At 43.4% G+C, this 27,595-nt stretch overlaps 1 protein-coding gene across 2 annotated transcripts; it reads left to right on the top strand.

Moving 5' to 3' along the window:
- The first annotated feature begins 1,940 nt into the window (after positions 1-1,940).
- Positions 1,941-27,204, top strand: TSC22D2 (TSC22 domain family member 2). Of its 2 annotated transcripts, XM_032192868.1 has the most exons (4): positions 1,941-3,929; positions 18,028-18,099; positions 24,607-24,658; positions 25,780-27,204. In XM_032192868.1, the coding sequence occupies exons 1-4, from the start codon at positions 1,945-1,947 to the stop codon at positions 26,038-26,040; spliced, it is 2,370 nt and encodes a 789-aa protein (XP_032048759.1). In that variant the 5' UTR covers positions 1,941-1,944; the 3' UTR covers positions 26,041-27,204. The 2 variants fall into 2 exon arrangements, with proteins under 2 accessions (XP_032048759.1, XP_032048760.1); XM_032192869.1 differs by lacking the exon at positions 18,028-18,099.
- Positions 27,205-27,595: the final 391 nt, after the last annotated feature.

The following is a 27,595-nucleotide window of genomic DNA, read 5'->3' as shown; positions in this document are numbered from 1 at the left end:
TTATCTTTCCTATTTAATCCACCATTGTTGTAAGTAATTCAAAAACTCCCAGACACATCCAAATGCTGCCTGTTAAAACGAAACTTGTCAAATAAGCGTTATTCTCTCTTCTCTAATATAGATTTCCTTTCTTTTGTCAAATTATACTCGATTAACTTGCAGAATAGGGAGTAATAGTTTAGGGGCTAAAGGAAGGTTTAAGGCCTAACACCTTACATCCTATGCCAAAAATAGACATTCTCACAGACACGAGACATTTCTTAGACTGAAATACAAAAGTTTAACATTGCAATTCAGTATTGAGATGATATTATGCATTTTAAAAGATCTTGCACTGTCTGCATTACATTTCCTTTCTAACATTTGTATATCTGAAATCATACTGTGTAGAGAGCACAGGAAACAAAGGAATGTGTGTCGGGGGGGCTTTGTTTGGGAGGAAGTTTGGGGAATTGTCTTCTTTCCTCTCCAAAGTCAGGGCTGAATATAAAAGACAAATTCTAAGAATGCAGGTTCAATCGCAGGGCCAGAGGAAGTAAAACAGATGGCAGCAAGCAGAAGATAAAGAATGTGTGTTATCCTCCAGTGGATACCAGGTAGGAGCTATTCCAGAACGAGCTGCCTGGTGGAACTCATCTCACGCCGAGAGGGAAAACTCCTGTCTGCCAGAAGGAGATCCAGGCAGTGGAGATGCAGTTCAGAGGGGAATTCAAACTCATTAAGGAGCACAAAGGCAGAAGGATGCTGCGCTCGCAGCTCATCGCCTCCGAACACGTGCAGAACAAAGGACCTCTGCAAGGCGGGCTTTGAAGAATACGGGGACAGGAAATAACGAGGGACGAGTTAGTGCAAAGAGAAACAGGGCTGAGAGGCGGCTCGTAGCGGCGTACAGGGGGCGGGCAGAGGACGCGGTGCAAAGCAGCGAGGAGAAAGCCCCGGCTCGCTGCGAGGCCCGGCCGGGCAGGAGGCCGCGAGGCGGGGAGCGGCCCGCGCTGGGCGGGCGGGGGGGGCAGCGCGGGGCTCCGGGGCGGCTCCGAGGCGGGCGCTGCAGCCCCGCCCCCGGCCCCGCCCCCGGCCCCCGGCCCTGGCAGCGCGCCCCCTGCCGGCGGGGCGGGGCGGGGCCGGGGCCGCGTTGCGCAGGGCCAGGCCGCGCGGCCCCGCCCCGTGACGAACGCCCGGCGGGCCGTGACGTCACCGCGCCGCGGCGTCGGGGGGCGGGGCGGCCCCGCTCCCGGCATGCCGCGCGGCAGGACTTGAGCCCCATCTTGGGCGAGGGAGCCGCAGTCGGAGCCCGCGCGCCCGGGGCCGGCGCAGCGCAGCGCAGGGGCCGCCGCCCGCCCGGCCTCCAGCCCGGCCTCCAGCCCGGCCGCCGTCCTCGCCGCACAGGGGCCGCCGCCCGCCTTCTCCGCCCGCGGCACCCGCCCGCGGCCGGTTCCGAGCAGGATGCGCCTGGCGCTGGTGTCCAGGTAGAGCGCGGAGCGGGGCGGGGGGACGCGGGGCCGCCTGGGCCTCGCCCGGCCAGCGCGGGGCCCTCGGGCGGGCCGGGCCGCGGGGCGCTTCTGCCGCCGCCCCCTGCCCGCGCCCGGGCCGCGCCCTGCGCCCCCCACCCGGCGGGCCGGGCCGGGCCGAGCGGCAGGAAGCGCGGAGCGGGGCCGGGGAGCGGCAGCAGCAGCAGCAGGAGGAGGAGGAGGCCGAGGAGGCCCCGCGGCCCGGCGCGGGAGGAGGGCTGCGGCCGGGGAGGAAGAGGAGGAGCGGCGCCACCGCCCCCCGCGCGGCCCCCGAGCGGGAGCGCCGCGGCCGGGCCCGCCGCAGGGCAGGAAGGCGCCGGAGGATGCGCGGCAGCGCCGGGGGCCCGGCCGGCACGCCGTGACAGCCCGCGCCGCCCCCGGCCGGCGCCGCGCTCGCCGCGCCCCGGCTGCCGGAGCCCCTCCCCGCGGCGGAAACATGTCCAAGATGCCGGCCAAGAAGAAGAGCTGCTTCCAGATCACCAGCGTGACCACGGCGCAGGTGGCCAGCAGCATCACCGAGGACACGGAGAGCCTGGACGACCCCGACGAGTCCCGCACCGAGGACGTGTCTTCAGAAATCTTCGACGTTTCCCGAGCCACCGACTACGGCCCCGAGGACGTCTGCGAGCGGAGCTCCTCTGAAGAGACTCTCAACAACGTGGGCGAGGCCGAAACTCCCGGCAGCGTCTCTCCCAACCTCCTCCTGGACGGGCAGCTGGCCGCGGCTGCTGGCGGGGGAGCCGCCGCTCCGCCAGCCGTGGCCCCCAGCGGGGGGGCTGTGCCCAAGAGCTCTGCCATGCCCCTGCCAGCTGCCGCCCCTGGCGCTGCCGTGGCAGGAGGCAGCGGCGCTCAAACTGCCTTGCCCTCCACAGGGCCTTCTGCAGCTGCCGCCCCTGGGACAATGTCTCAGACAGTGGCTGCTGCGTGCAGCTCCCGCTTCAGGGTGATCAAGCTGGACCATGGCACAGGCGAGCCCTACAGGCGAGGACGATGGACGTGTATGGAGTACTATGACCGGGACTCTGATGGTGGTGGTGTCCTGGGCAGGACTGGAGATTGCATTAGGCACAGTAGCACCTTCGAGCAGGCCGCTCAAGAGAGGGACAGCGGTCTTGGTGCCACAGGAGGTTCCGTCGTGGTCTCCGCTGTGCCAGCATCGGCACATGGCCCTGATTCCATAGCTGACAGTTCCCTTACTGCTGTGTCGCAGCTGCTCCAGACAGAGAAGATGAGCCTACAGCAACCTAGTTTTGTCATTGGGCAACAACAACAGCCACAGCAACCCATAGGTGGGGCCATGCCTCAAAGTACTGCTCAGCCTATGTTTTCAGGGGCTTCAGTAGCAAATCAGCAAATGATGGTGCCGCAGCAATCGCAGCCACAAGTGAATACGCAGAGTGTTGCACAGGCTGGACCCAATGGGAAAGGCATGGCACCTCCAAGTGTAACAATAGGCCAGCCCAGCATGCCTGTGGCACAGCAGCAGGTGCAGCAAGCGAGCATACCAGTGACTCAGCCTCAACAATTTGCTTATTCTCAGTCCCAGATTCCACCACCCGTACATCTATTGCCGACGCAACCTTCTGGTCAGTCTGAATACATGCAACACATGACAATTATGCAGCCTCAAGGAGCTATTCAACAAGCTGCTGCAGGCTCTGTTCCAAGTACTGTGGCTTCCAGCCTGCCTGTGGGCCAGGTGGCTGGCCAGAACCCCTCACCTGTGGGAGCAGCTGTGATGGGGGTGTCGGCGCAGCCGGGTGAAGCGGTCGGACAGGGATCGGCAGTAATGCAGAGTGGCCAGACACAAGCTGGTCAGACTGCCGTTCCGCAACCAGGAGGTGTGGTGCAGCAAGGGATTGGACACGCGGGAGTTGTGCAACAGAAATCTGTGACTCAGCATCAAATGGGTGGAAGCAGTCAAGTGTCTGGAGTGCCTGGTGCTCCCCATGCCGTGGTTTCTGGAGTTCAGAACGTGCCTGCAGTTGTGCCCGGTACAAGCGTGCCTAGTGTGTCTACCACTTCTGTTACTATGCCAAATGTCCCTGTTACGCTGGTCCAGTCGCAGCTGACTAGCCACACTTCTGTCAGTAGAAGTACCGGTGTTGTCCAGCAGCAGCATGTCGGACACTCCTTAATACAAGGCGCCCCTAACGTACCTACGAATCTGCCACAGTCAAACCTTGGACAGTTTCAGACTCAAGCTCAACCCATAGTAGGCCAGATCGATGATACTAGAAGAAAATCGGAACCCCTACCTCAGCCACCACTTTCTCTTACAGCTGAAAATAAACCTCTTGTGAAGCCTCCCATTCCAGATGCTCTAGCAAACCCTCTTCAGTTACCTGCGAGTACTCCTATGAACAGTCTTGCCAGCTCAGTGTTTGGCATATCTATTCCCGTTGATGGTGATGAAGACAGGTATGAGTTATTTTTTAACACCATAAAAATACCTTTTAGTAAGGGTTAAAAGAATCCTTCAACTTACTCTCAAGTTTTCTATCAGTTCATATTTTTCAAAAAGTCTTAACTGAAATTTTGCTTTTATCGAATTGTACAAAACAGCAGAGTGTTTAGGCAAGTAGCGAACTGTAATCTTTCTCAGGCTGCAATTATGATTACTTTTCTCTCAAAGCAGGGCAGAAAAGGGCAAGAAAGCTGCTTAATGCACAAATAATTCGTCTTCTGAATCAAAGTGACTGAAAACTGTCTGCCCTCCTACACATAATTGCTCAGTGCGTGAAGAAGTCTGTTCGCTCCTCTCCTTTCCCCTGAACTTCGTGTAAAATAGCCAAATGACAGCTGGGTTAGAGTAACGATCCACTGCTGTATTGCACTGTGCCTTGCTGTCTGAGGGCCAACCAGTTGAGGTATCTTGGAAAACTTACAAGCTTCTAGCACTGATTCCGTTTTTTAAATTATCCTGCATTTTACATTACCAGTCAGTGAGGCAAGTACTTGCATCTGGACGTGCGTGTTAGGTGCTGACGTAGTGGAAGCTCTACAGATGATAGCTCTTTGAATGAAAAGGATACCACTTACACTGCTTACTTGAGTGAAGTTGTAGACACAATGGAAAGCAAGAAAATGTATTTTGAGGTTGTAATCGAAAAATAATTAAGAACTGTCAATTTTAGTTATGTAGTGTAGCGTGTAATGTGAGAAGGCATGCTGAAGGGCCTGAGAGAGGGACCATGGATTTCTTTGATTCTCATAGACTTGTCAGACTGTTCTGGAGGGTAGCATGATGACTAAAGCTGTGCTTACCAACTGCTCCTTTGAGAGGACTTCCAAGGAAAGCAGAGTTTAAGCATTGAGTTCATGTCATTAATGTTTATTGCTGGGATTACTGCATTTTGGGGGAATGAAACACATGTATATGTGTTATACTTGTTTGTATCTTTAAAAATAGGAGTAACACCTTTATGAAAAGGTCTGATATGCCTAAATTATCCTTAGGCCTTCCCTTCCCTCAGAAGAACACCAGACTGTATGATAATGCTGTCAGTGTTGCTTCAAGTGCTTTTTAGTAAAGCTGCTGCACGTGTGGGGTCAGGGTGTCTTGGGTGGAGAAGGTACCCCAAAGACAAATTAGTCTTTTAAGAGTTAGTTCTGCAGTAACAACAGCCTTGTGCTCACTATAGCTTTGCCTAGCTTCATTTCAGGTGGTAACCTTCCGGATACCTTTATGCAAGCAAGAGCTGGCTTGAAGGCAGCTGAGTTTTCATTAAAGTCATAGAAGACTTAGTTCTGCAGTTAATTTTTTCTGGTGGTTGTGCCTACTTTAAGTGGGTTCCTGACAAACTCTTCATAGTGCAAATCACGTTTGATTTCAGCCTGGTATTTTTAATAGCTCTGAATATTTTTTTTTTAAAAAAAAAAAAAGCTTGTTTTTAATCATGTTAATGATTTTCATTTTGCATAGCTTGTAATATGTAATGTTTATATAAAGTGTGGAAACAGACGTGACGGTGACAAGTGAATCCCTTACCTCATGGTGAGGGGAAGACTTGTGTGACTTAGAGCTCTAAGTTGCAAACTCTGTGTTGGCTACTAGTGAGACAGGTCTTGGTAGCCATGCCCTGAACAGTGATTTTTAAAAGTTATTTTTGTTTTGTTTTATTTGAGGTTGAGCCACCTTGCAGCACTGCTTTGTGCATTGCTAGCTTCCGAAGCTTTCTCCGAAATGTGGCCACGAGAGCCGCGAGTGAGAAACAGGAACGGATCGGAGTGCAGTGTTCTTTGTACGTGCTGCCCTACGACGTGCAGTAGGGAAACTAACTTGTGGTTATCTTGAAAGAAATGCGTACTTCTCAGTTGTCTGCTTCTGCGCTGGGTGATAAAACCTAGTCATTTGCTGAAGTGGTGCACTGAGCAGGAGCTCTGTGGTGTGTGTCTCTGCCAGCTTGGAATAGCTTGATTTAGTAGCAGTGCTGGTAAGTAATGAAAGCTTACCCTAAACAGGCCCACGCATTGCACAACGTAGGAGACAGAGATCTAAGTTTTTTTACTTCCACTGTTTTCAGACAAAGGAGAAAAGCCTAACAGCTTGTTAAGCACTGTTTTACCGCTTAATTTATATTTGCTTTACTCGCTGAGAAGGCTTTGTTATAAAATGACTGCTTGTTCACTGTTTTCCTCCTTCTCCTGCTTTTTTCCTTTCCAGCCATTTAAATTACACCATTACTCCCCTGGGCTTATTCCCAGCTGCTTAATGGTCTGAAATCAGTGGTGAAATAGTTAATGAAGACCTTCAAGTGTCATTAATAGGCTGAGGGTTGACACTGCGATAAAACTAATAGGGCGCAAAGGGAGCTTGCACATGGTGAGTCACTGCTTCAGGCTGCCTGCGGGTTCAGGAAGTTAACGCTTGGTTTTGTGTAGAGAATTTAGTTTGTGATTGCAAGAGCTAGAAACTCTGTGGAAAGCATTTTTCTTTTCAACCATAATGTGTGACATTAAGGTTGTAGGCAGGTGTCTGCATTTCTTCTGACACCTTTGACTATGTTTAAGCACTTCTACATGCTTGAAACTTCACAAACTTGTACAGATTATTCTTATAGTACTCTTCTAAAATAATGATTCATCAGGGAATACTGTATAGCTCTAAATATCCTGAGTTCATCTAGTAAGTCCTTCACCACTTTGAATATGAAGAGGATCTATTTGGTAAAATAGTTTAGGGAGAGACCTCTTTCAAAACAGTCCGAGAGCTATAGTAAGAGACAGAGGCCTATTATAAGATGCTGGTCGGCTCCAATGTTGAGAAAAAGTTCTTTGTATTCCTGTCTTACGGTCTACTGTTTTAAATTGTCCCACATCTAAAATTGGAGTGGAGGAAGTGATGCATACGCACATTGAGGTGTGAGGAGATGATACATGTATAGAACTATTTATCTGTAGATGTAGAACTGATTTTTTTTTTTTTTTTTTTTTTTTGCAAGATGTGTTGCCTAAAAACCTTCAATTTCCTGCCTTGATAGTCCATTACACTTTCACGGTAATATAAATGAAACTGCAGTTCCTTCTGTTGACCTGCTGAATAATGATGAATTGAGTAACCATGAAATCTTACCGGGGAAGGGGGTCTGGAATAAAAAAGCCTTTGACACATTGCAGCCTTCCTTTAAAAAGCAAAGCTCTGTAACTCAGCTTAGGTATCAAAATCACTAAGATGTTAAAAAGAGAAATAAATTCTGTACAAGTTATGAAAGGTCTACTGCATAACGTTTCTTTCCTCTCAGTGTGTCTACAAGTAGAATAAAGTGCAGCAGTATGCAAGGATTGAGGAAATGCTACTCTTACTGAGCTAGATGTGGACGTTGCAAGCCACTTTAAGTTTAATGTCTGCCAAATGCTATGAAAACAGCTAGAACTGGATTTCATGTTCACATCAACTAGCCTTTAACAGCAGCTTGTTTCAGGATCAGCATATGTCAGTTCTTCATTCACCTTCACGTCCATGTGTACCCAAATTTGTAGCTGACAGGCATAATGTTGTAGCTGCTTTAATATTTTATTTTGGCTCTTGGGGGAAGAGAAATGTGTTGCCTCTGTTAAAAGAATGTTACTGAGAAAGCTTGTTCAAACCTCCTGCATGTTTGGCAGACTTTGGGGGCAAAATATTACTAGGCATGTTGGAAAAGGAGCAGAGTATAGATCACTTTCCAGAGATAGCTGACCAGCTTGAACTGTGCCGGCTGTATTCCAGGAATGCTGATGAATAGCTGCAATTGTGGACTGTCAGCTGCAGCAGCTAAACTGTTGAAAACCTGGCTGTACAGACCTCTTCACAGCATACGTCTCTGCTCAGTTAAATCACTTTTTTGTGTAGTGTACTAATTGTTGCTGACAAAGTATAATTGTTGAAACTGAGCTCTTGAGACCCTATTCATAATGTAAGGAAGAAAGAAACGGCATAGGAATGGATGTAACTTTGGTGTCATTTTTTTATGTATTGCCCTGGATGCATATTTTGTTGTACTCCTGAAGAATGAGCGTTCTGCGCGTGCATACCAGCAAGCAGTTCTTGAACTGCATTGTTAGTGAATTCTGTCCCTTCCTTCACTGTGTTTGTAAACTTATTAAAACTCCGAACTCCACTGCAGCTAGGGATCTGAATGTGTTTTCATCTCCCCTAAAGGGCTCTGAGTAAGAGGGTTTGCAGAGGCAGGTGAGAATGAGATGCAGGCGTGCTCTCGCAGTTCAGTGGCCAGAGCTGCAGCACTTGGAACACAGCTGAGACGGGACCTCCGAGGTGGACGGTACAGGGGGAGGTATCCACGGACAGTTAACGCAAATAAAGCTGCAGTTGGTTGCGTTCATGTCTTGTACTTCCTATAGCAAAAAGTTCCGTAAAGTGACTCTGTCACAGTGTTTTCTAGATTATGGAAAGCTTAACATGTATGTTCTTGAGTGTTCAAAGGAGTTTAAACAGAAAATTGTGATTGCTTGTTTGGCAGTGCTGTTTTCCAGTGTACACTGTTAAATGCCTTTGTTGAGGGCAAATCCACACCGTCTGAAACCTAATGAGGTATAATTGTTTCAGAGGAGATGGTTGTTAAAAGGAAGAAAGGGGGGAAATACTTGAAAGAATTTCATGAACTTAAACAACTTGGCTTGTTCTGAAGACTGCAGTATACCGGCTCTGAAATAAATGGTTCTCTGTACCTTATACTCCCAAGTATTTTGCTCAGCTGCTGTAGGTTTGTTTTTTTTTCTACACTCTACAGCAGAGTGCAAGTTTTCCATAGTCAGCCTCTTTCTCAATGCTGTTTTGTATGATAGAAATAACAGCATATGTTTCATGGGAGCTTTTTTGAAAGCTCTCATTAAAAGCTGAACGTTCAGGCCTGTAGGTTTGTTGAGCTAGGCAGGACTACTGAGCTACTGCCAAGCTACCGGAACTGAAATTGCTCTCGGACATGCGCGTCCTCCCAAGTTCCTGATATTCCCTTACAGTAAAGGGTCCATTAAGAGAAAAGGAACTGTTCCCTGTGACTGTACTGGTTATTGAGTATCACCCTGTTGCATTTTGAGGTTATGTTTTTTCAGTTATAAAGTTGATGATTAATAGCTTCTGCTGCTCATGGGGGAAAAAACAAACAACCTTCATATATGCATTTTGTGTGTTAGCAAAGATTCTTTAAAATTCTGTGAAAATTTTACTGCCAAAGTAATGAGTATTTCAGTTCTGGTAGAGAAATTTAGATTGTCAGCCTCAGGTGTTTACTTTTAGTCATGTATCTGACAAACTGTAAAGATAAAATTATTTATAGTAAGAAGGTTCTCCAGGCATAAAAGGTTGCTTGAAGTGTAGTGTCTTCATTATTCTTCTTAAAAATCCCTTTATTTTTAAAGTTATAAATTCAAACATGTATTAAGTGCTAGTAAATGCTTTGCGTTACAGGATAATCTATTTTTACTCACGTAAGGCAGGTGAGTTGCCTATTCTGCCACATGAAGGACAGCTAGATGCTTGTCTTCTTACTTTGCCTGAAAAAAATTATTCCAAGAGGTTTTTTGTATATATGTTCACCCTCTGAAGCTAGGAATAATATTTGTATCATGACAGCTTGATTGAATTCTTTTCTCAGTGCAGTGAGAAGGTGGAAATACTGATCAGTATAACAGCGCTGTCAGCTGTCTAGCACAATGACAGCTGGCCTGTTGGTGTGGTGCTCCTTGGAGTTCACAAACCGAGAGAGATCTGTGTCAATAGCAGAAGACACCTACAGAATGGGACAGGCTGGGTTTGGAGGCACCTGCAGGTTCTTCTGCCCCAGCAGGGCCGCTGAGGGCCATGTCCTGGCAGCTTCTGAAGGTCCCCAAGGAGACCCCAGCACCCTGTGGCACCCACCCGGCACAGAAGCATTGCCTAGGGGCCACAGGGAGCCAGTTTGTGCCCAGAGCCCCTGCCCCTGGTGCTGGTTTGGAGGTTGCAAGGTCCTTGAACGCCTTGACCAACCCTACAGTGCCTCTTTAAATAACGTCTTGAAGCCAAGTGGTAGCTCTTGTGCTGAGTGTGTGTTTGTTATAATTACAGCTGAGTGCATGCATGCATGAAACAGGTTGTAAATAACTTGTAAATGGTATAGAAAGGCAAAGAAGTGAACGTGCAAACTGTGCCATCCATAGTCTAGATTCTAATATCCGCTTAAAAAGCGAAGTACTTAAACCTGTTTGCTAAGAGATGCTTTCTTGACCCATGTCACATAAATAAGGACAGGAAGGATTTTGCTGAGTCTCCTTGAATCTGTTTCCCTTTACTTTTTTTCTTTCTCACAGATCTTGAAATAAATATTGTTGTCAAAGAACAGGAACTACTAGTATTTATTGGTAGCTAAAATATCTTAAATTGCTGTACTGTAACTTCATGTGCAATGTAGTTGGGGGGACTTCAATTCTGGGCTGTTTTCTATGAAAATTAATATTCTCAAGCAAACTGTTCCCTCTGCAGCGCCTCTTTCATCAATAATCAAACTGTTCTTCCTTTCATCAATAGGTTTGATGAAGTCTAGTTTGTGGGCAGAGCAAGCAGTAGGAGCCTAATCCTCTGTAGTGATAAGTTCATATGTATTGCTAAATGCTTTCTTCTTCAGCAGCCAAGCTGAGAGTAGAAGTCAAGGTAATTCTCTTATTTTGAGAACTGAGTATGAAAGGAATAGTTGAATTTCGGAGTATTTTTCTTAAATGTAAATGTAAAAGATGAGCACTACTTGAACTCTTAGGCAAAGTTCCCTCCAAGAATGATTGTTAACCTAGTGCAGTTACAGACCTCTGTTATTTAGTTACGTCTTACGATGAGGTGCCTCCCTTTTATCAGTTCACAGCTCTGTGTACAGAAGTGTGCTGTCCCACTGTCCTCATTAATTCTTGCCAATGTAATTGAGCTGTAACTCTTCCTTCACAGAGAAGTTCACTCATGCTTTCAAAAACTGTAATAAAACCAAGAGAGAAGTTGCACTTTTCACGGTCCTGTGTTCTACTGACTTGGTAGCTTTTGCCTGCCAGATTTTTTGTATATACAAAGTGACATTAATCAGAAAAAGCCTTGAATTTACTGGTGGCAAAACTCGGTAGACCTGAGTGAATACTTAGGTATAGTTGCACCTAAGACATCTCATCTGGTTAGCTTCTCTAAAGCAAATGTACGATGTGACTTGTAGATATTAAACTACTTCAGAAATTTGTTTGAATTTAATGTTGCCTCAAAAGGTTCTGGTACTTCAGACAAGATTTTCCAAAGTTGATAGTCAAATTCTATAAATAAATAAAGCCTCACAAACAAAAGAAACATCATCATAACAAAAAAAAAAAAAGCATGAGAAAATCAACCAAGCAACCAAGTGCACATGGGGAAGAAAACTTGCTATTAGACCCTAATTCAGTGTGGAAGTGAGGCTGGGTCACCTGTTGTCTCACAAAGCACTCTCACCTCAGGTGTGTCTGTTCCCTAATGCTATGAAATGGTGTCTGATCTACGTTGGAACAGGACTATCAAGGACTTCAAGTATGTTTTAAAATGTAATGGTGAGTCAAGTGGAAAAGTGTTTTCTGCAACTATGCATTGCTGTAACAAGTAGAGAATGTTGGCATCCCTTCTGCGTAACTCAGGAAAATGGTGATCCTGCCTGGGAGGGCACGGTGGAGGTACCAGAGACTGCTTTGTTCAGAGCTGCATGCAAGTGCTCGGATTATTTGCTGTTTCCCTCTGCTGTGACCATTATTAATGTCGATCTCACCTGCTCAGTCCATGCTGTATTCTCACCTTCAGTTCTTTTAAGTGTTTTTACTCTTTTCCCTGGCGAATGTCAGGACTGAAGAATGTTACAAGTGTATTTCAGAGTCCAGGCCCCCAGAGCAAGGGCAAGCTAATGCCATCATTTCAACAGACCAAGCGGATGGCAGCGAAATGGCTCTGTCAGACTTGCTTACTCTGACCACTTGACAGTCATCTCATTTGCTTTCTGCTTAGAGAGCTCTAGTTTGTACAAAAAGAAATATTTTCCAAAATCCTCTTGGTGGAGAAGATTCAGGCTACTGCTCTGATCTTTCCTGTGGAAAGGAATAGGCAACTCTGGTAGGAAACTGGAGTTTTTTTTCTCATACCTTAAATCCAAACATCAGGAGTTTGAGGTGCAGCTTAGTTGAAAGCAAGCTGTTAACGTCAGACTGATGTTGCATTTCAGGTGATACGTACTTTAGCTCATTAGCTGCAGTTTCATCATTTCTGGAAGCATTGAGAGGGAGTGTACAGCTTGTTTGTAAAGCATCTGAGGCATTGTTGGTGCTGCAGACAGTATCCTGATTGCTGCTGTGCAGTACATCCGGCTGTTCTATCTCCTTCATCTTGAGTTATGTTGCAAAACTCCTGTTAAGCATGTCCTATGTGAAGTGATTTTTTTAGCAGTTAAATTTGTTTCTCTTGATTTTTCTGGTGGAGGTCAGACCTGTGCTGAATGCTTTGTTTCCGCTTAATGATATTTTCATTCACAAGTAGACCGTGAACCATAAAGTCCACGGTGGTTTGGAGCCACTGTCCCAAAAACAGTCATGCAGGCCACTAATGTAGTCAGCCTTTCCTGTCACAATAGTTAAAATGCATCTAAAACTAATTCTTGCTGTTGTTCTCAGCATATGTATTTCAGATATAATGGCTTTAAAGAAGGAACTGTGTAATTAAACACAACTTGATAGCTTTAATCTTTTTTCTCCTTCTTTAATTCCACATTGACTGCCCCAAGTTTAATATTTGCCAAGTCTCTCATGTAAGCTCTGTACTCTGGTTACCGTGTTTTGTAGGTAGAATATCCGGAGATCCCACAGTTGATTTATAGTAGTATAAATAAGAAGTGGAACAGCTTTTAAAAGAGGAGTGGAGAAGGAATTTTGTTATTAGGCTAAACATGATCTTAAAATGCAATAAACTTTGCAGGGAGTTTCCTGATAAGCTATTGTTAAGTGACAACAAAACCCCTGGTTCAACTCCTAAAGGAACCACCCCAACTGTTTTCATCTGAACACCAAGTGTGGTCAGTCTTTGCAGGCTGTAGCTCCTAGGTACATAGCAAGCTACTAGTGAAACAGCCTTTTGGTGATCAGTACAACGTGGAACTGAAAACTAACTTCTGTTTCAAATGCTTCTAGGCAAGATAATCTTGTATAAATTTTAGAAGTTTTTTCCGTGTTTTAATAAATATGGCTAAATAATGGTTTTATTTTACAGATGCATAGTCAGGTTCCTATAAACTTCTGTGCAGAGGATAAAGAAAGAGAAGCTTGCTGCTGAATTTCCCATCCTTCTGATGCAAGAGCATTACTCTATAATTAATGACCTTCTAAGAACAGGAACACAAGAATATAGGGTGCTTTACTAATACTTTCTCATCTTAACATGCTAGAATATGAGCTTTCTGTGCAACAAAGAATTTGGTTTTAGTGATCATCACTCACTTTCCACCAGAAAAGCAAATGAACTATATGGTTGAAATGAAAGGCAGCTTGGCTTCAGAGTATAAACTAGTCTTTCTTTACTACTTTATATTCTGTTTCATAGTTAAATTTGGTTCCTGTAGAAATTAAAGTTCTTCCTTTGAATAGAATCCAAGTTCTTGCTAGTGATCTCATGAATTCTCAACGAATTGTGAAAGATGGGCTGATGGGCTCATCTGGGGATGTAAGGGCCTGGAATCTTTTTTGGAGCAACAGCTATCACCAAGGATGGGAATTCCGCCATTACTTTAAGAATTCTTTTCTATTCCTTACTGTTTGCATGGAAAACAATTCTGATGTGTAATACAAACTTCTTCTGCAAGTTAAAACCCCCAAACCCATAGTAATTTTATTGTGCTTATACCCAACAGGAATGAGATTTTTCTGTTCCTTTGCAGATATTTTAAAGTACATGAAGCCTAGAACTGTTTTCCATCTCTCTTCAGTGCTTAATTTTTCTACTTTTGGTACTGATTAATTGGGGGAGAGGGAGGGAATGGAAAATAACATCTTATAGTGGTCTTACCTGAACCTTGGTAGGTTTATATCCTTCTGGACAGTTTGCATCTGAAACTGTAAGAAATCTAGGTTAGGGGCCAAATAAAACAAGACTTCAGTTAGTATATGCATAGCTTGTGTAAGACTGAAATATCACAACTTCGATACTTCTGCTTAGATTCTCTTCAGTGGAATTGCACTCAACTACTGATTCCATGTTTTGTAGTTGTGCTGCTGATTGTTGCTACCAGAGCATAATACTTCGTGCTTATCCTTATTGAATTGCATCCTTTTTATTTCAGACCATTGCTCCAATTGGGCAAGATCTTCCTGAATTCTATTCCTGCTGTCCAGAGTGCTTGCAGATCATCTGCAGGTATAAAGGTAGTCTGTACTCCACTGCCCAAGTCGTGGATTAAAGTTTCTTATAACAGACTCGGAGGAGACCCCTGGAGAGCTCTGGCTGATGCATCCTTCCCTTCTTCCACTGAACTTTTGGAGAGCCACGTGTACAGAGTAGTTGATCAATTGTGGACCCACTTTGAATAAGCCATGATCTTAATTACAAAGATGTCATGCAAGGTGGCATTAAAAGCATTACTAATTTAATAATAATTAGATCTTCTGTATTCTTTCTATATGAGGCCTGTTAATTTTTTCATAAAGAATTTTTGGTTCACATCAGCTTCTAAAATGGCAATCCATGCCAGTTTGCTGCTGTATAGGTAATAATAGGTGGTTCTATTTTGCTTTGATTTTCATCTGAGGTATTGAACATGGGTTGTCTGACCTGTTAGTTTCATGTTCTTCACCTTCGTGGGTACTTTGGCATTTTTATTCTTCTGCATCATCCCTATCCTCAGTTAATCACTGATACTGAGACAAAACTGTCTGAGGTGGAGTGGTATGAACATTTATTGCGACACCTTGAATAATTCTTGGTATTCTTCAGGTATTCTTCCTTTTGTGGCCTTTAACTGCTGCTGTTGGCCAGTAGTTGAAGCATGCTCAGCTGTGTAATGAGCAGCAATGCTCCTAGGCCTCCTTCGGAGGTGGGAGGTGGAAACAAGGCCGCTGTGGGTCGTGTTGGTAACTGCTACTTCCAGAGCCAGTACCCTTATTCAAATGAAAAAGCATCTGTCTGTGTACTTGAATATTTGCCAGCTTTCCTGGGCATGCTTTCTAGCAAAGCAGAGCTCTCTCGAGTAAAGTTTCAATTTGGCACATGTGTCCCCTGATTAACAACAGTGGGAGGGAGGATACCCTTCCAAAGGTGGGGGGAGAGGTCGGACATTGTTTAGACTTCCCTTTTGAAGGGACAACTTGATGTTTCAGGTATGCAGAGAACTGATAAAAATGTCATCCTTTAAATTTAGATCAAATTTCTGTCATGCTAAAACTGTTGTTAGAGACAGTTCTGGAGTGCGTAGAGAAGACTGGAGTTTGTGAGCGTTTAGAGGAAAATAAATCTCCTGTAGGACTTCATCACAGAGAAATGGACTCTTGTACGAAGCGAGATGCAGTTTAAATGTCTAACCTTGCTATGCTAGTCAGCTGTCATAGGCTCTGGATCTGGGATCAAGCCATCCTTGGGAACACCTCTTCTTCTCCAACCAGAGATGGAGACTAATGCCTGGTGGGGCTCCTCCGGTGAAGTGCTGGGGGCCGCACGTCTAGCTGGCTGTTGGGCCCTGCTGTGTGTCTGCCAGCAGCTGGGACTGAACCTTGGTGCCTGCTTCTGGGGAGGGAGCCTCAGGAATCGGCTTCCCTGGTCCGGGCGGCCCCTGGGTGCTGTGGGGACTTCTGGAGTGCGGCGGCTGCGCTGCAGGGGAGGCTGCGCTGCTGCTCTAAGCAGTTCTCTCGCTTGTTTCAGCAAGCTGAAAGGAGTTCGGTAATTCTCCAACCCTTCACAGTTTAGTGTGGTTAAAAACAGATGCCTCAGCAGTCTGGAGCTCAAACATCAGCTCAGACCTGCATGTCAGACATCGGTTACTTCTCTGGATTTGCTCTTTGTATTGAGCCACCCCCCATTAATGTCTTGAGTGAGGTAGAGCCGCAGAGTAGGAAATGTTAGTTGTCTAAGGTAATATACCCTGCTGCTGAGATTCTCATTTTTACAAAAAAAAAAAAAAAAATTTAACAAGAAAACTTGCTCGTGCTTTTTCAGATATTTTCCAGATACTTGCTTAAGAATTGTGAGAGTATATTGCATATAGGGTGTCAGTGCAAAAATAGATTGTGTGAAATATATGCTGTGTGGTTGTGAGCCACAACCTTTCAAAGCTAGCAATAGGTTTTGCATGATGCAAGTAAATTTATCCTGGGAGATAAATGACTTTTTGTTTACAGTCAATTTATGAGGAAGAGACTTGTACATATGCATGAGATATCTTAATTAGAAAGAAGAGGTTGGGCCTCATCCTTCCTTTAAGCAAAGGAGTGCTATTGTGTCTGCAGATGCCAGTTACTTCCTATGTTATGTCGCTGTATCCTTTACCTATTGTGCTGCTACATACTGCTCCTCCCTATAATTACTTGAATTAATTGTCACTCAAGCGTGCAATACTTAGGAAAACATAAGTTCTAACATGAAATCATGGTATTTGGTCAGTTTGATCAAGCAACATCTGCAGCAGGCTTTAAGCTACATTCATGGAGGGTAGAGAGTTGAAGGTAGGAGATGGAGTGACAGACACCACAAACAAGCGATTCCTGATCTGTGCTGAGACGCGCGCGTTACTAGCTACTAACCCTGCTAGGCTGTTTGTATACAGCTGTCATGGGAATCGAGGTACTGCAGGTTAATAGTGTCTTATGGAGCTGCCTCTGTGATTTCTTATGATTTCAAGTATACATACAGTAGTTGTGCTTAAATGGGAATAGTTACCTTGAAGACAGTTGTTTTTAAGAAGTATTCTTGCTGCAAACTTAGAAAAGGGATGGACACCTGTGCTTCTAACGTTGGTATGAGCTTCTGATCTTAAAACTGCCTTCAAAAAGAAGCTGAGCCAATTCTAGCTCTTCTGAAGATTGTTCAGTTAAGTTGTTAAATTCTTCTCCAGGGCTGGCACAGCTACACCAGTGTCAGGATAGACAGCAGTACTGATGAGTTCTAAGCTTAGGTGTAACGCTGATACAGCTACTAGCAGTGGGGAGTTTTGACTTTGTGCTTCCTCTGGTATCCTATCAGCAACAAGTCTTCAGATGAGTGTTTGGATAATTATGGTCTTCAAATTACCCTCTTGGTATAGTTGCTATCTGTGGGCAAATACGCACTGAACAAGGAGGGTCAGGCTGTCTGAAGGGTTTGGCATTGGTGACAGAACTTGTGCCACCGTGTCCTGTGTTCAGAAAAGTTACCAGTCTGCTGGAGCTTGGCGAGACCCAGGGCAGCAGCTGGTGCTCAGCTTTATGGCTCAGCAAGGGGCCCAACAGCAGGGGAAGCGTGAGGACAGCTGTGACAACCGCTTACAAAGGTAGCGAGATCTTCAATTCTGTATTTCAATTTTAACTTAACCTGTTCTTCAGTTTTCATCTTTAGTAGGTTTAATGTGGCCTATTTAGCTCTGACTCGGGAGTCCAGTTAGAGAACTCCTGTGTTTCTAACATGAAGTAGTGTGTAAGGTAGAACAGATGCACTGGGTAGTGTTCTAGAGCCATTTTGTGAAATGCCTTGAATGTAGGTATGTACAGCACTAGGGTGCTACGCAGATTACCTATAGGAGACTGTCAGCATGCTATGAGATGTTTCATTAACAGCTTTTACTGTATAGTCCTTTACAGAAGCAACCTAAAATAGCATGAAAATCAGTAGGAATTATGGAATCAATGTGTCTTTAATGGAAACTCATAGAAACAGTAAGGACTTTCAGCCAATCAATCTTTTCTTTAGGGATTCTCTAAAGTCTAAACATGTGGACGAAAACTTAACCTGTCTGGATAGCTAAATTATTTTGGTAGAATAAGAGTTAGTATTTATATTATATATCCATTTTCAATATCTCTGTTTGATTCTTGGATCTCATAGGAATCCGTCAACTGCATTCTACCAAGCGTTCCATTTCAACAAGTTACGTGAGTCAAAGACCTTCTGGGATAGGTATGAATGCTTAAATATGGAATGCATACATGCTGAGGTATGCATGAACGGCTTTGCTCTATGCAAGTTTCTCGTCATTTCATTTGCGCAGAACTGTTGCTTGTGTCCAGAACTTCATGTTGGACCTCTGTTGCCTGGAAGTCTGAAAGCAGACATGGAGTTGAAATAACTGTAACGAAACTTATAACTGAAGTCTGAAATGCTATTTTTCTTTTTCCTTTATTATGCATGCGTAATACTTAAAGTATAAGCTGAAAGAGTTTAATGCTGGTCAGCTAATAGCTGGCCTTCAATAAAACATTTTACAGCTTCCTTAAAAAAAACAAAAAACAAAAAAACAAAAAACAACTACTTTGACATTGTGACTCTTAAGTCTTATGTCAGAAAAAAAGGTTGTGAAAATGTATTTAAACACAATTTTAATAAAGTTAAAATCTTTCAGGCTTGAGGCCAGGAAAGGAAGCTTAGTGGCTTGTTTCATTCTGCTGAAGTTAAACTAGATGGGTAACAAACACAAACTGTGACAAGGTATGAAGACAAAGTAAGCTTACTAAGTTGGCATTGAATTCATGGCGAGAAACTGCAATGAAGTGCAACAAAGTCATATTTGTTACAGATATGACTCGCCAGAGATGCATTACTAATTCATCAGTAGCTGCAAATGGTTTCTTTCCTGCACTTTAATGATTTTGAAGGTGTTTTTTTTTTTATTGTCAGCATTAAGTCCTAGTGACTATGTGACTTAATGTTTTGCGATGCTCTGGCCTGTCACAATACTGCTTAGCAAGCTCTGTGGAGTATAGAACTTATTTTTATTTATTTATTTTTTTTAAGTATTGGTAACAATTTCATCACTACTGGCTGCATTTGACTTGAGAGGCTCTTCAACTTGCAAAAGCTTAACTGAATCCTTTAAAGTTTGCTTGGCAATAATTTGTATATTTTACAACACTGATGCTTAAAAGTAATGCTAATGCATCCTGCTGTTTTTTGTTAAAGTGCTAGCTTTAGGCCAAGTTTCAAAAGCACATCTTTTATTGTACAAATGAGTATTTTTGTGTTAAGCTCTGGATGATGCCATTTCTATGTATTTATGGGACAGTGTTAGTATTTATGTTCGAGGACTTAGTTAACTGAAGCAAACTTCAGGGACTTGAGTACAAGTTTGGTACGTAAACCAAAAATGCACTGTAAGGTCTATCATTTATCTGTTTCTTATTTTTGTCTAACTTGAAATAATCCTTAAGATGCAGAAGTGGATTGAAAAAACCCAAACAACTAAAATTGCTAGTGATTACAACTGAGACAGATATTAGATTCATGTATAATGTCCAAAACAGGCACTGGAAATGTGAAATACAGGAGGAAAAAAGCAATATAAGTGGCTTCTGAAAAATAGTCTTGTATCTTTGTTGAACACTTCATAGTGAAAGCAAGCATTTGTAAAAGTGTTGAAGCAACTTCATCAGGGGTGGTACAAGCATTTCCAGTGAAAACCTGACAGGGGAGCTGAAGCCCAGTCCGTGCTCCCTCTCTGGGCCATGGGCATGTGGAGGGAAGCCCCAGCAGGATGGAGCCAGCAGGCAGGGGCAGCCTCCAGTGCCAGCAGGAGCCTGTTTTCAGGCCTGGGATGTCTGATGGCAAGTTAAGTGGTGTGGGGCTTCTGTGGTCTCAGGTTTGTGAAAGAAGTCTCTGCCGCAAAAAAATGAAAGTCCTTCCGAGTTCCTCAGAGTCCTTGTTTCCTCATCCCAAAACTTAGGGGTTCACGTGCTACAGAACATAATGATCTTAAACCTGGTCGTAGGCTTTTTAACTGTGTTCTGCAGCTCCTTCAGAAACAGTCTATGAACCTCAGGGATTTACTTGTTAGGAGAATTTAGTGCAAACATAGAAGAAAACTTTCCTATGTCACTGTAGTATTGTTGTGAACAAGTACGGATTGTTCTCCTGTGAGCAGCCATCTCCTGGGACTGTTGGAAGCCAGCGAAGTAGCTACGTGCTATCACAATAGATACATATTGCTAAAAATTCTTGACTGAAATAGAGGCAAGTATTTCTCACTAATACCCCTCAGCAGGGAAGAGTGATGATAACATTCAAACTGTTAAATAGTAGTGAAATGAGGAGCCCTGCAAATATTTTCCCTTCTTAGTTTTCGCCTAGGCGTTGCTCAGGGCATGAGTCTCAGCAGTCTTTTTGACTGGCACTGTTACTTCAGAGGATTAAGAAGGGGATTGAGGGCTTTTTGGCATATCCATATGAGTCTGGATGATGGCTGTGGGGCCTGATTTCCTTTGTGTGGTAGTGGTAGCATAGGAGCTTCACATGGATTTGCCTAAAACAGCCATTGTTGTTGGTAAACTTTAATTCCAAGCAATATTATTAAGTTTCCATTGCATTTTTATGTGAAGCATTAAACATCCATGAATTTCAAGTGTTGCAGGAGATCAGTTAAACATGCCTTAACTCCTTAAAGAATAGATAAGGCTTCTATGGGGAGACTAAATAGTTTGGCTAGGGGTAAGACATAGAGGTGCATAGTTGACCATGGTAACTCCCCAATGAGGGGAAAGAACAAGTTAACATGCTTATTGTTTTAGTTTGAAATTCACTTACAAACAGAACAAATACCTCTGAAATACCTTACTGATCCTTTCAGAAAGGTTACTTCAAAGTTTCAAAGTGGCAACAAGGAAGGAGCTAGGGGAGGTCACCTAGTTCAGGGATGTCTCAGGTTGTGGTTTATGATGCCATCTTTTCCACCTTCAACTAAAGCAGGATAGATCTAGTGCTGGAGTTACCGTGTGTTAGCTGGGGGATGTCACTTGCCACCAGTGTACCTCTTGCTGTTGCTTCTGCAGGTAGTCTTCCCTGCTCTCACAGGGTCAGCAAAGCTGAGTGATAGGCGTAATGTATCTCAAGGTGAGAGGTGGAAGTACAGTGTCTCTTGATATTAAATTAAACAAAAAAAAGGCAAGAAAATGCAAGGAAACTTGTGCATTCTGGGAGTTTTTGGGGGATGACTTCCCCGCAATAAGTTTCTCTAAGGTAGTATGTCAATAATCAGTAATGTGGCTAAACACAGAACATGCTCTTAAACTGGAAACACACAAGCTTCAAAACTGGCTTGCAACGTCCTGTCACTAGGACTCGCAGTCTCACTTAAATGTGGAATGCTGTTACCTGGTGTAGTTCTTGACAGTGCCAAGGTGGGCCTGCGTATAACTCATCTTCCTAATGCAGGTAATGCTGATACAAAATACGTGCATTACTGAGGACTGGAATCTGTAAAGATGAATGTTGGTTTTTGAACCATACGGAGTGAGTTAAGTTGTAAATGCCTTTCTTCTGAAACTTCGATTCTTAGTCTTTCTACCTAGCTTTCAAAGCAAATTGTGAAGTTAAGTACAAATCTCTTGGAAGAATGATGGGTCTATCTAAAGTCACTGATGGTGAAAATACTGACTGACCACAGTGGTGTCTGTTGAATTCACCATCAAAATGGATTATAATGCATCCATCCTTCAGGTAGTGCTGAAGGTTAAATTTTCCTCCTACCATTAACGAAGTCAACGTTAAGGCATTAACTTTCTTTGCTGTCTTCCGATCTACTGATCCTCAATTTTTACAGTTACTTTATTCACTTTCCTTTGAACAGTGTCATTCAACTTTTTGGAATAGTCTATAGTAAGCAAGTTTTCCTGAACCATAGAATTACACTTTACAAAAAAGCACTTGTCTGATCGCTGTGCAACACCAATACTTCCCGTAATTTATACACTGGCATATGTTGTGCTCACAGGCCTACCAAAGAATTGTTTCACATTATTATAGCTTGATGATGATACTGAAGCCTCTGAGTAACATCTTTCCATACTTGTGGGATACCGTATCTCCACAGGAGAAATTTTTGTAGCAGTGAAGTCAGAATTGTACTGAGGTTTTAACAATGCGCTGCCTTCTGGAAAGTGCAATTGCTCTATATTAAATATAGCATACACTGGAAATCAGATGTGCACTTCGACTTACCAGTTCTCTTCTTGTTTTCTTCATTTGTGTGTAAATGGTGGTCCAAGAGGCTTCTCTTCCCTGTTTACAAGGCATTTGAAACAAAATAGTGCTGTTCTTGAGTTGCATATACACATTAAGAATATTTTTCCTATGTAAGGAATTACGAGGTGCAAGCTGTAAGTATTGGATAAAACACTTTTATTCCAAAAGCTGCATACCTGATGGTGTGCTATAGCTAAGCAATGTTATCAGTCAAATCCAGTTTTGCCCATGGTCTTCTCAAAATAAAGCGTGAAAACTATATTTAAGGCACTGGGATTTTTTGAAATCTAAATGAGGAATTTCTCAGACTAAGTAGTTTTTTTGTCTGTCTGCTGTGTATGGTAGAAGGGCCTTCCCCAGAGAGAGGTGGTTAAAAAGCAAAACTGTAGTTGTGAAAGCTGACAAAGATTGCTGCAAGTCTCACCTTGGTGCGGTGACGTCCCCTGGCCGGCTCCCTCACCCCGGGGCAGGGAGCTTTCCCCAGACGTTGCAGGTCTCCCAGTCTGCTGCTGCTCTGCAGTGTTGCATTTCCAGCAGACACCGGGGAAGTTGAGTGTCCCTTGACAGCAAGCGCTAGCAATCATGACGCCTACAGCTGCTTGTAGATAATCTTCTCTGCTTCCTCGTCCTGGTTGGCTGCTCTGTAACATGCTCCAGCCACAGTACCTCCCTCACAGCCCTTTCCCCTGACTTACCCAGGGATACTCGGCCCCTCCTAATGCAGAGGGCTACCCCACCTCCTCTCCTTCCCTGCCTGGCTCTGGAGCAGCCTGCAGCCATCCCTCTCAGCGCTCCAGCTGCACAAGCCATCCCACCCATCTCCAAGGCCTAGGGTATCAGAGCCCTGAGACTGAGCTGAAAGTGCTGGTTCCCCCTGCTCTTTTTCCCCCTGCTATGTACGTTTGTGTAGAGGCATTTAAGTTGAGCCCCTGCGCAACTGGAACACATTTCTTGGTAAATGCGTGTTCAGCAGCTTAGTTACAGATGGCAGGCTTTGTTTACTTTACCAACAGAGGCTGTTACTTTCTGAGTCTCAGAAGCTAATTCCCTTTACTTGTAAATGATCAGTGCTGGGTACCGGCTGTTTTTGTGGGACTCTGTAAAATGGGCTTCCCTGAAGTGACGTGTTCTTTCAGCAGTGAGCCTTTGTCTCACATACGTAACTAGTATTTATGACCACCTTGCTGATACTCACTGTAAAAAGCTTTAAGTATCTTTTCTTAGTGTCTGGTATCAGCGAGTGTTATGTATTCTTAAAGGGGCAAGTTTCCAAGCCTGACTGCAAACCTTCCGTTTTTCCTGTATATTAACTTTTTTCTTAATGTGGCTGCACGCTACTGATAGCAACTTCCTCCTCTGGTGGAGCGTATCAGCAGGTGTCACTAGCAGGCCCGGCAAGTAGTCCAAGAACTGCAGTCTTGTGTCTGGCACGGAGCTGAGGGCTGAAGCTGGATCACCAGGACCTAGTATAGGAGGTCAGGCAAGGATAGTAAGGGATGACAGAAAATTCGCGTGGCTTGAATTTATTCTGTGGCTGCTGTGGATGTGTTCCTCTGCTGAATCCTGTCTTATGCCCTGGGGTGGGCTACACCTCTTCTCCACCTAGAGAATCAGTCTGGAGGAGATCAGGGGACACCCCCAGATTTGTGTTTCTATGTTGTGACTTGAAAACAGCCAGCCTACAAATATTAAGACCTGAATTGCTGTAATCTGATATTTAAAGATGTAGTCCAACATCTTGTTTCCCACAGTAAATCTAAAAGCCACCTGCTTTCTTGTACCGACTGAGATGTTTTGTCGGACTGCTCTGCATTCGTATGTCTTTTGGAACAAGGCTGACTCATAGCTGCAAGCAGGCAAAGGGCAGTGCATTTTCTAGATCATTAAACATGATCCACTGAGAATTCACTGAAACTGAGTAAATGCTCTTGTGGAGTTACAGGTCTGTGGACGTCTTATACTCCTATTGACTACCGCTGCTTGGTTGCAAAGTAGTGAAGGCAGTGCAGATCCAATTATTTCCTAATGGGAAGTAATCTTCAAGTAAAGCCAGAGAACAAATATTACACATTTTTTTTCACTGCTTTATAAAAGCAATTTAGCAGAAATTAAACTAGAGGTAAGGACCTCATGAATATCCCATGCCCATTTTCCCCATGAAAGAAAGCTGAAAAATGAGCCAGGGAATTACAGCAGTTCTTCTACTGTCTATTCAAATGTGCTTTCCTGTGTTATACCTGTAGTCCAAGGAATTGCAGGCTGAAGGAGCAGTGTCTCGTAAATGCTCTGTCTGTCCTAGGCAATACAGCCGGGGGAACAATACGTGGTTATGCATTGAACCTTTGACCCTGAAGCTCTAGCCTTTCAGAAAACATGTTCTGGGAATCCTATGGGTGCCGAGCTTTAACCCAATGATACGGTAATGCTCACAAAGTTTTCTGTTTATATTTACAGTGCATCTGGTGCAAGTGTTGTTGCCATTGACAACAAAATAGAACAGGCAATGGTAAGTAAAGAAACAAAAGCTATTATTTCTAATAGGTTCAGCAGTTTGTCATTGAGCATAAGTTTCCAGCTGTTTTGTCCTACAAGTCAGTAACTTTCCTTCAGTTGGGTCAGATGGAGAAAAAAAGGATTTGTTTGAAAAAGGGATTTTATATATAAACTATGGGATGACCACAAACAAGGTATTTCTTTTAACGTTTAACTTAGTGACATTTTGCTTATGCTTGTCACTTACATTGTTGGCCCAAAAATGTTCTTAATGATTTTTTATATAAATTTCTGTGAACAAGCTGAGACTGAATTTAAAGTAGTGCTGAAAATAGCACGAGTCTCTTATTTTAGTGATGTTCATTTCTGTTTTCTTCATTGTCCGTTCTACTGTGCCATCCTTCACAGTTAGTTCAGCTTCAGTTAAATTCAATTTGATTTTTCTTTGCCCTGATTTAGGGGCTTTCTTATTTCTTGACCTTTGTATACCTCAGTGCTTGGGATTCAACACAGGATTCCTACCACCAGGTCAAAACTTCAGAGCTGATGCTTCCATTCTGAGTAGCTGCATAATTTTCGGGCTTTGTCTTCAGCATAACTGGGGTGACAAGGCTTCACGCAGTGGCAGGTGATGGTTTACGTGTACTGCAGTCCTGCCTATTGAAGCTGTTCATGGGAGAAAGCTTCATTTTAGCAGCTAACGCAGGCCTCGAAGGCCATAAGGATAGGGTAGTACCTGAAGGTTACTGTTGTCCTAATATTCTGTAGGATTATACCTACATGCAACATAACAAAAAGACCCTTTCAGAAGTTCTGTATCTACTCAGGTTACTGTAACTTCATCAGTATTCCTTGTTCTTCAGTGGGGGGTGAGGTGGGATAGAAGTCAGTTATAACAGAAACATGCTTAGGTGGCTGTGTGCTGGAACGTGGTTACTGCTGAATGCTGCAAGCAAAGCTTTGGATGTATGGGCCACTTTACAGTGAGTTAAAGCACTAGGTTAACTGTTCTTGAAGGCTAATTTGTTCAGGCTAATCATAAATTATTATTTATAGTAAAGCAGTGAATTCTGGGCTTGGGGTGGAATGGCACTGTTCTTCCAGTTGGAGTAACTGTCAACTTGTTCTTTGCAGGATCTAGTGAAAAGCCATTTGATGTATGCAGTAAGAGAAGAAGTGGAAGTCCTGAAGGAACAAATAAAAGAATTAGTTGAAAGAAACTCTTTACTTGAACGAGAAAATGCACTGTTAAAATCTCTTTCAAACAATGATCAGTTATCCCAACTTTCAACCCAACAGGCCAATCCTAGTAGCACTTCACAAGCGCAAGCAGTGATAGCACAGCCTCCACAGCCAACACAACCTCCACAGCAGCCGAATGTCTCCTCAGCGTAAAGCTTTCTTGCCTCGTTTAAAAACAAAAAACCTGAGAGCAGTCTGTCCTTGTGTGCCACTGATGTTCTTTCCACTTTATATGAAAGCAAGTAGCCATGCTTCTGTTGTGTGTTTGGCCTTTTCAGTATTAGACAATCATTCTCCAAGAGCTTTCCCTCACTGATGTGTTATGAAGTGCAGTTGGTGTCCATTATGTCATCAGTGCACAAGGGGAGTGGTAGACAGAGTTGTTAATGCAGAGAATGCATTTGCTTGGTGTGCCGGAGTGAGGTCTTTAAGAGCTTTGGTGGCTCTCCGAGGTTTCCATTGCCCGTGGATTACTTTGAGCCTTGCTATCTTGTAAGAAGTAACAATTCATCTTAAGAGCCACTGTTCTTTCAATATAAGTAACATTTGCCTACATTAGTTTCATTTATTTGTTTTATTTATTACAGGGCTGCTATTTTCATAATGTACATGAACAATGTCACAGAACTTTTTTAATTTTTTAATAAATGTATGTATCAGTAAAATGATAGATGGGATTGCGTTTAATAGACAAAATGTTTAGGCAATAATTGAACAAAAGAATCCTGGCATATTTCTAACACTAATGGCAATTTACCTTTGGTATTTATTTACGGTAGTAAAGATCCAGCTTGAATGTAAATTTTGTATAGAGTGTAAGTATGAAGACCATAGTGCATCTGTACAGGTAGTCACCAGTTATTGTGATATAATAAATAATTGATGGGCTATTTTGATGAAGAAAACTTTGCTCATTTCTGTTTCTACTTTCTAATAGAGAGAAATTGCCACGATTCCTCTGCTTTTTGACATTTCGTATAATTTTTTTTTTTGGGTGGGAATAAAAAGCTGTGAAATTGTTCAACCTACTTTGTAACCAAAGAAGCAAAGCTGTGTAATTGAGTTTTTTTTTTATTTTATAATGCACATTCTTTATGTATTTTTATTTAGTGTTTTCTCATTCACAACTTTCTTTGCTGTCTAGCATGATCTGCATGACCTATAATCTTTGAACCACTTTCGTACCTCATGTTTTTATCCAGCACTCTTATTGTAATATGTAATAGTCTGTGAACAATGTCAAATAAAAAAGAAAGAACAGCTGGTGTTGGTGGAGCTGAGCTAGTGTGCTATGCACTAGTTGTTTAAAAAAAAAAATGAAGTGAGCCATCTTTTGTTCATTTAAAATGGTGTTTTGAATTTCGTATGCAGAAAACGTTTTGTTACATTGCAGATTTTAATGTATTTAATAAATGCAACATGCAGATTAAGTGCAGTGTATACTGAGTATTTAAATTAAAAATGTACATTTCATAAATACAGTTTCAAGCGAGACCATCATTTGTGTAAACTAACACAGTGTGTCAACTTGATGTATAAATATATATTTTAACACATTTTCTGAAATTAAATTGCAGTTTTGTTGAAAATTCATGGCTGTAGATGTTGTTACAATGTAACTAAATTCTGTAGCTTTTTTAAATTCTGTATTTTTAATCAAAACAAAGACAACTAGGGAGCCAGTAGTGGAATAATGCTGAAATTCTAA

Source organism: Aythya fuligula, chromosome 9 (assembly GCF_009819795.1).
Source record: "Aythya fuligula isolate bAytFul2 chromosome 9, bAytFul2.pri, whole genome shotgun sequence".
Lineage (NCBI taxonomy): Eukaryota > Metazoa > Chordata > Aves > Anseriformes > Anatidae > Aythya > Aythya fuligula.
This window is presented reverse-complemented; position numbering and strand designations above follow the sequence as displayed.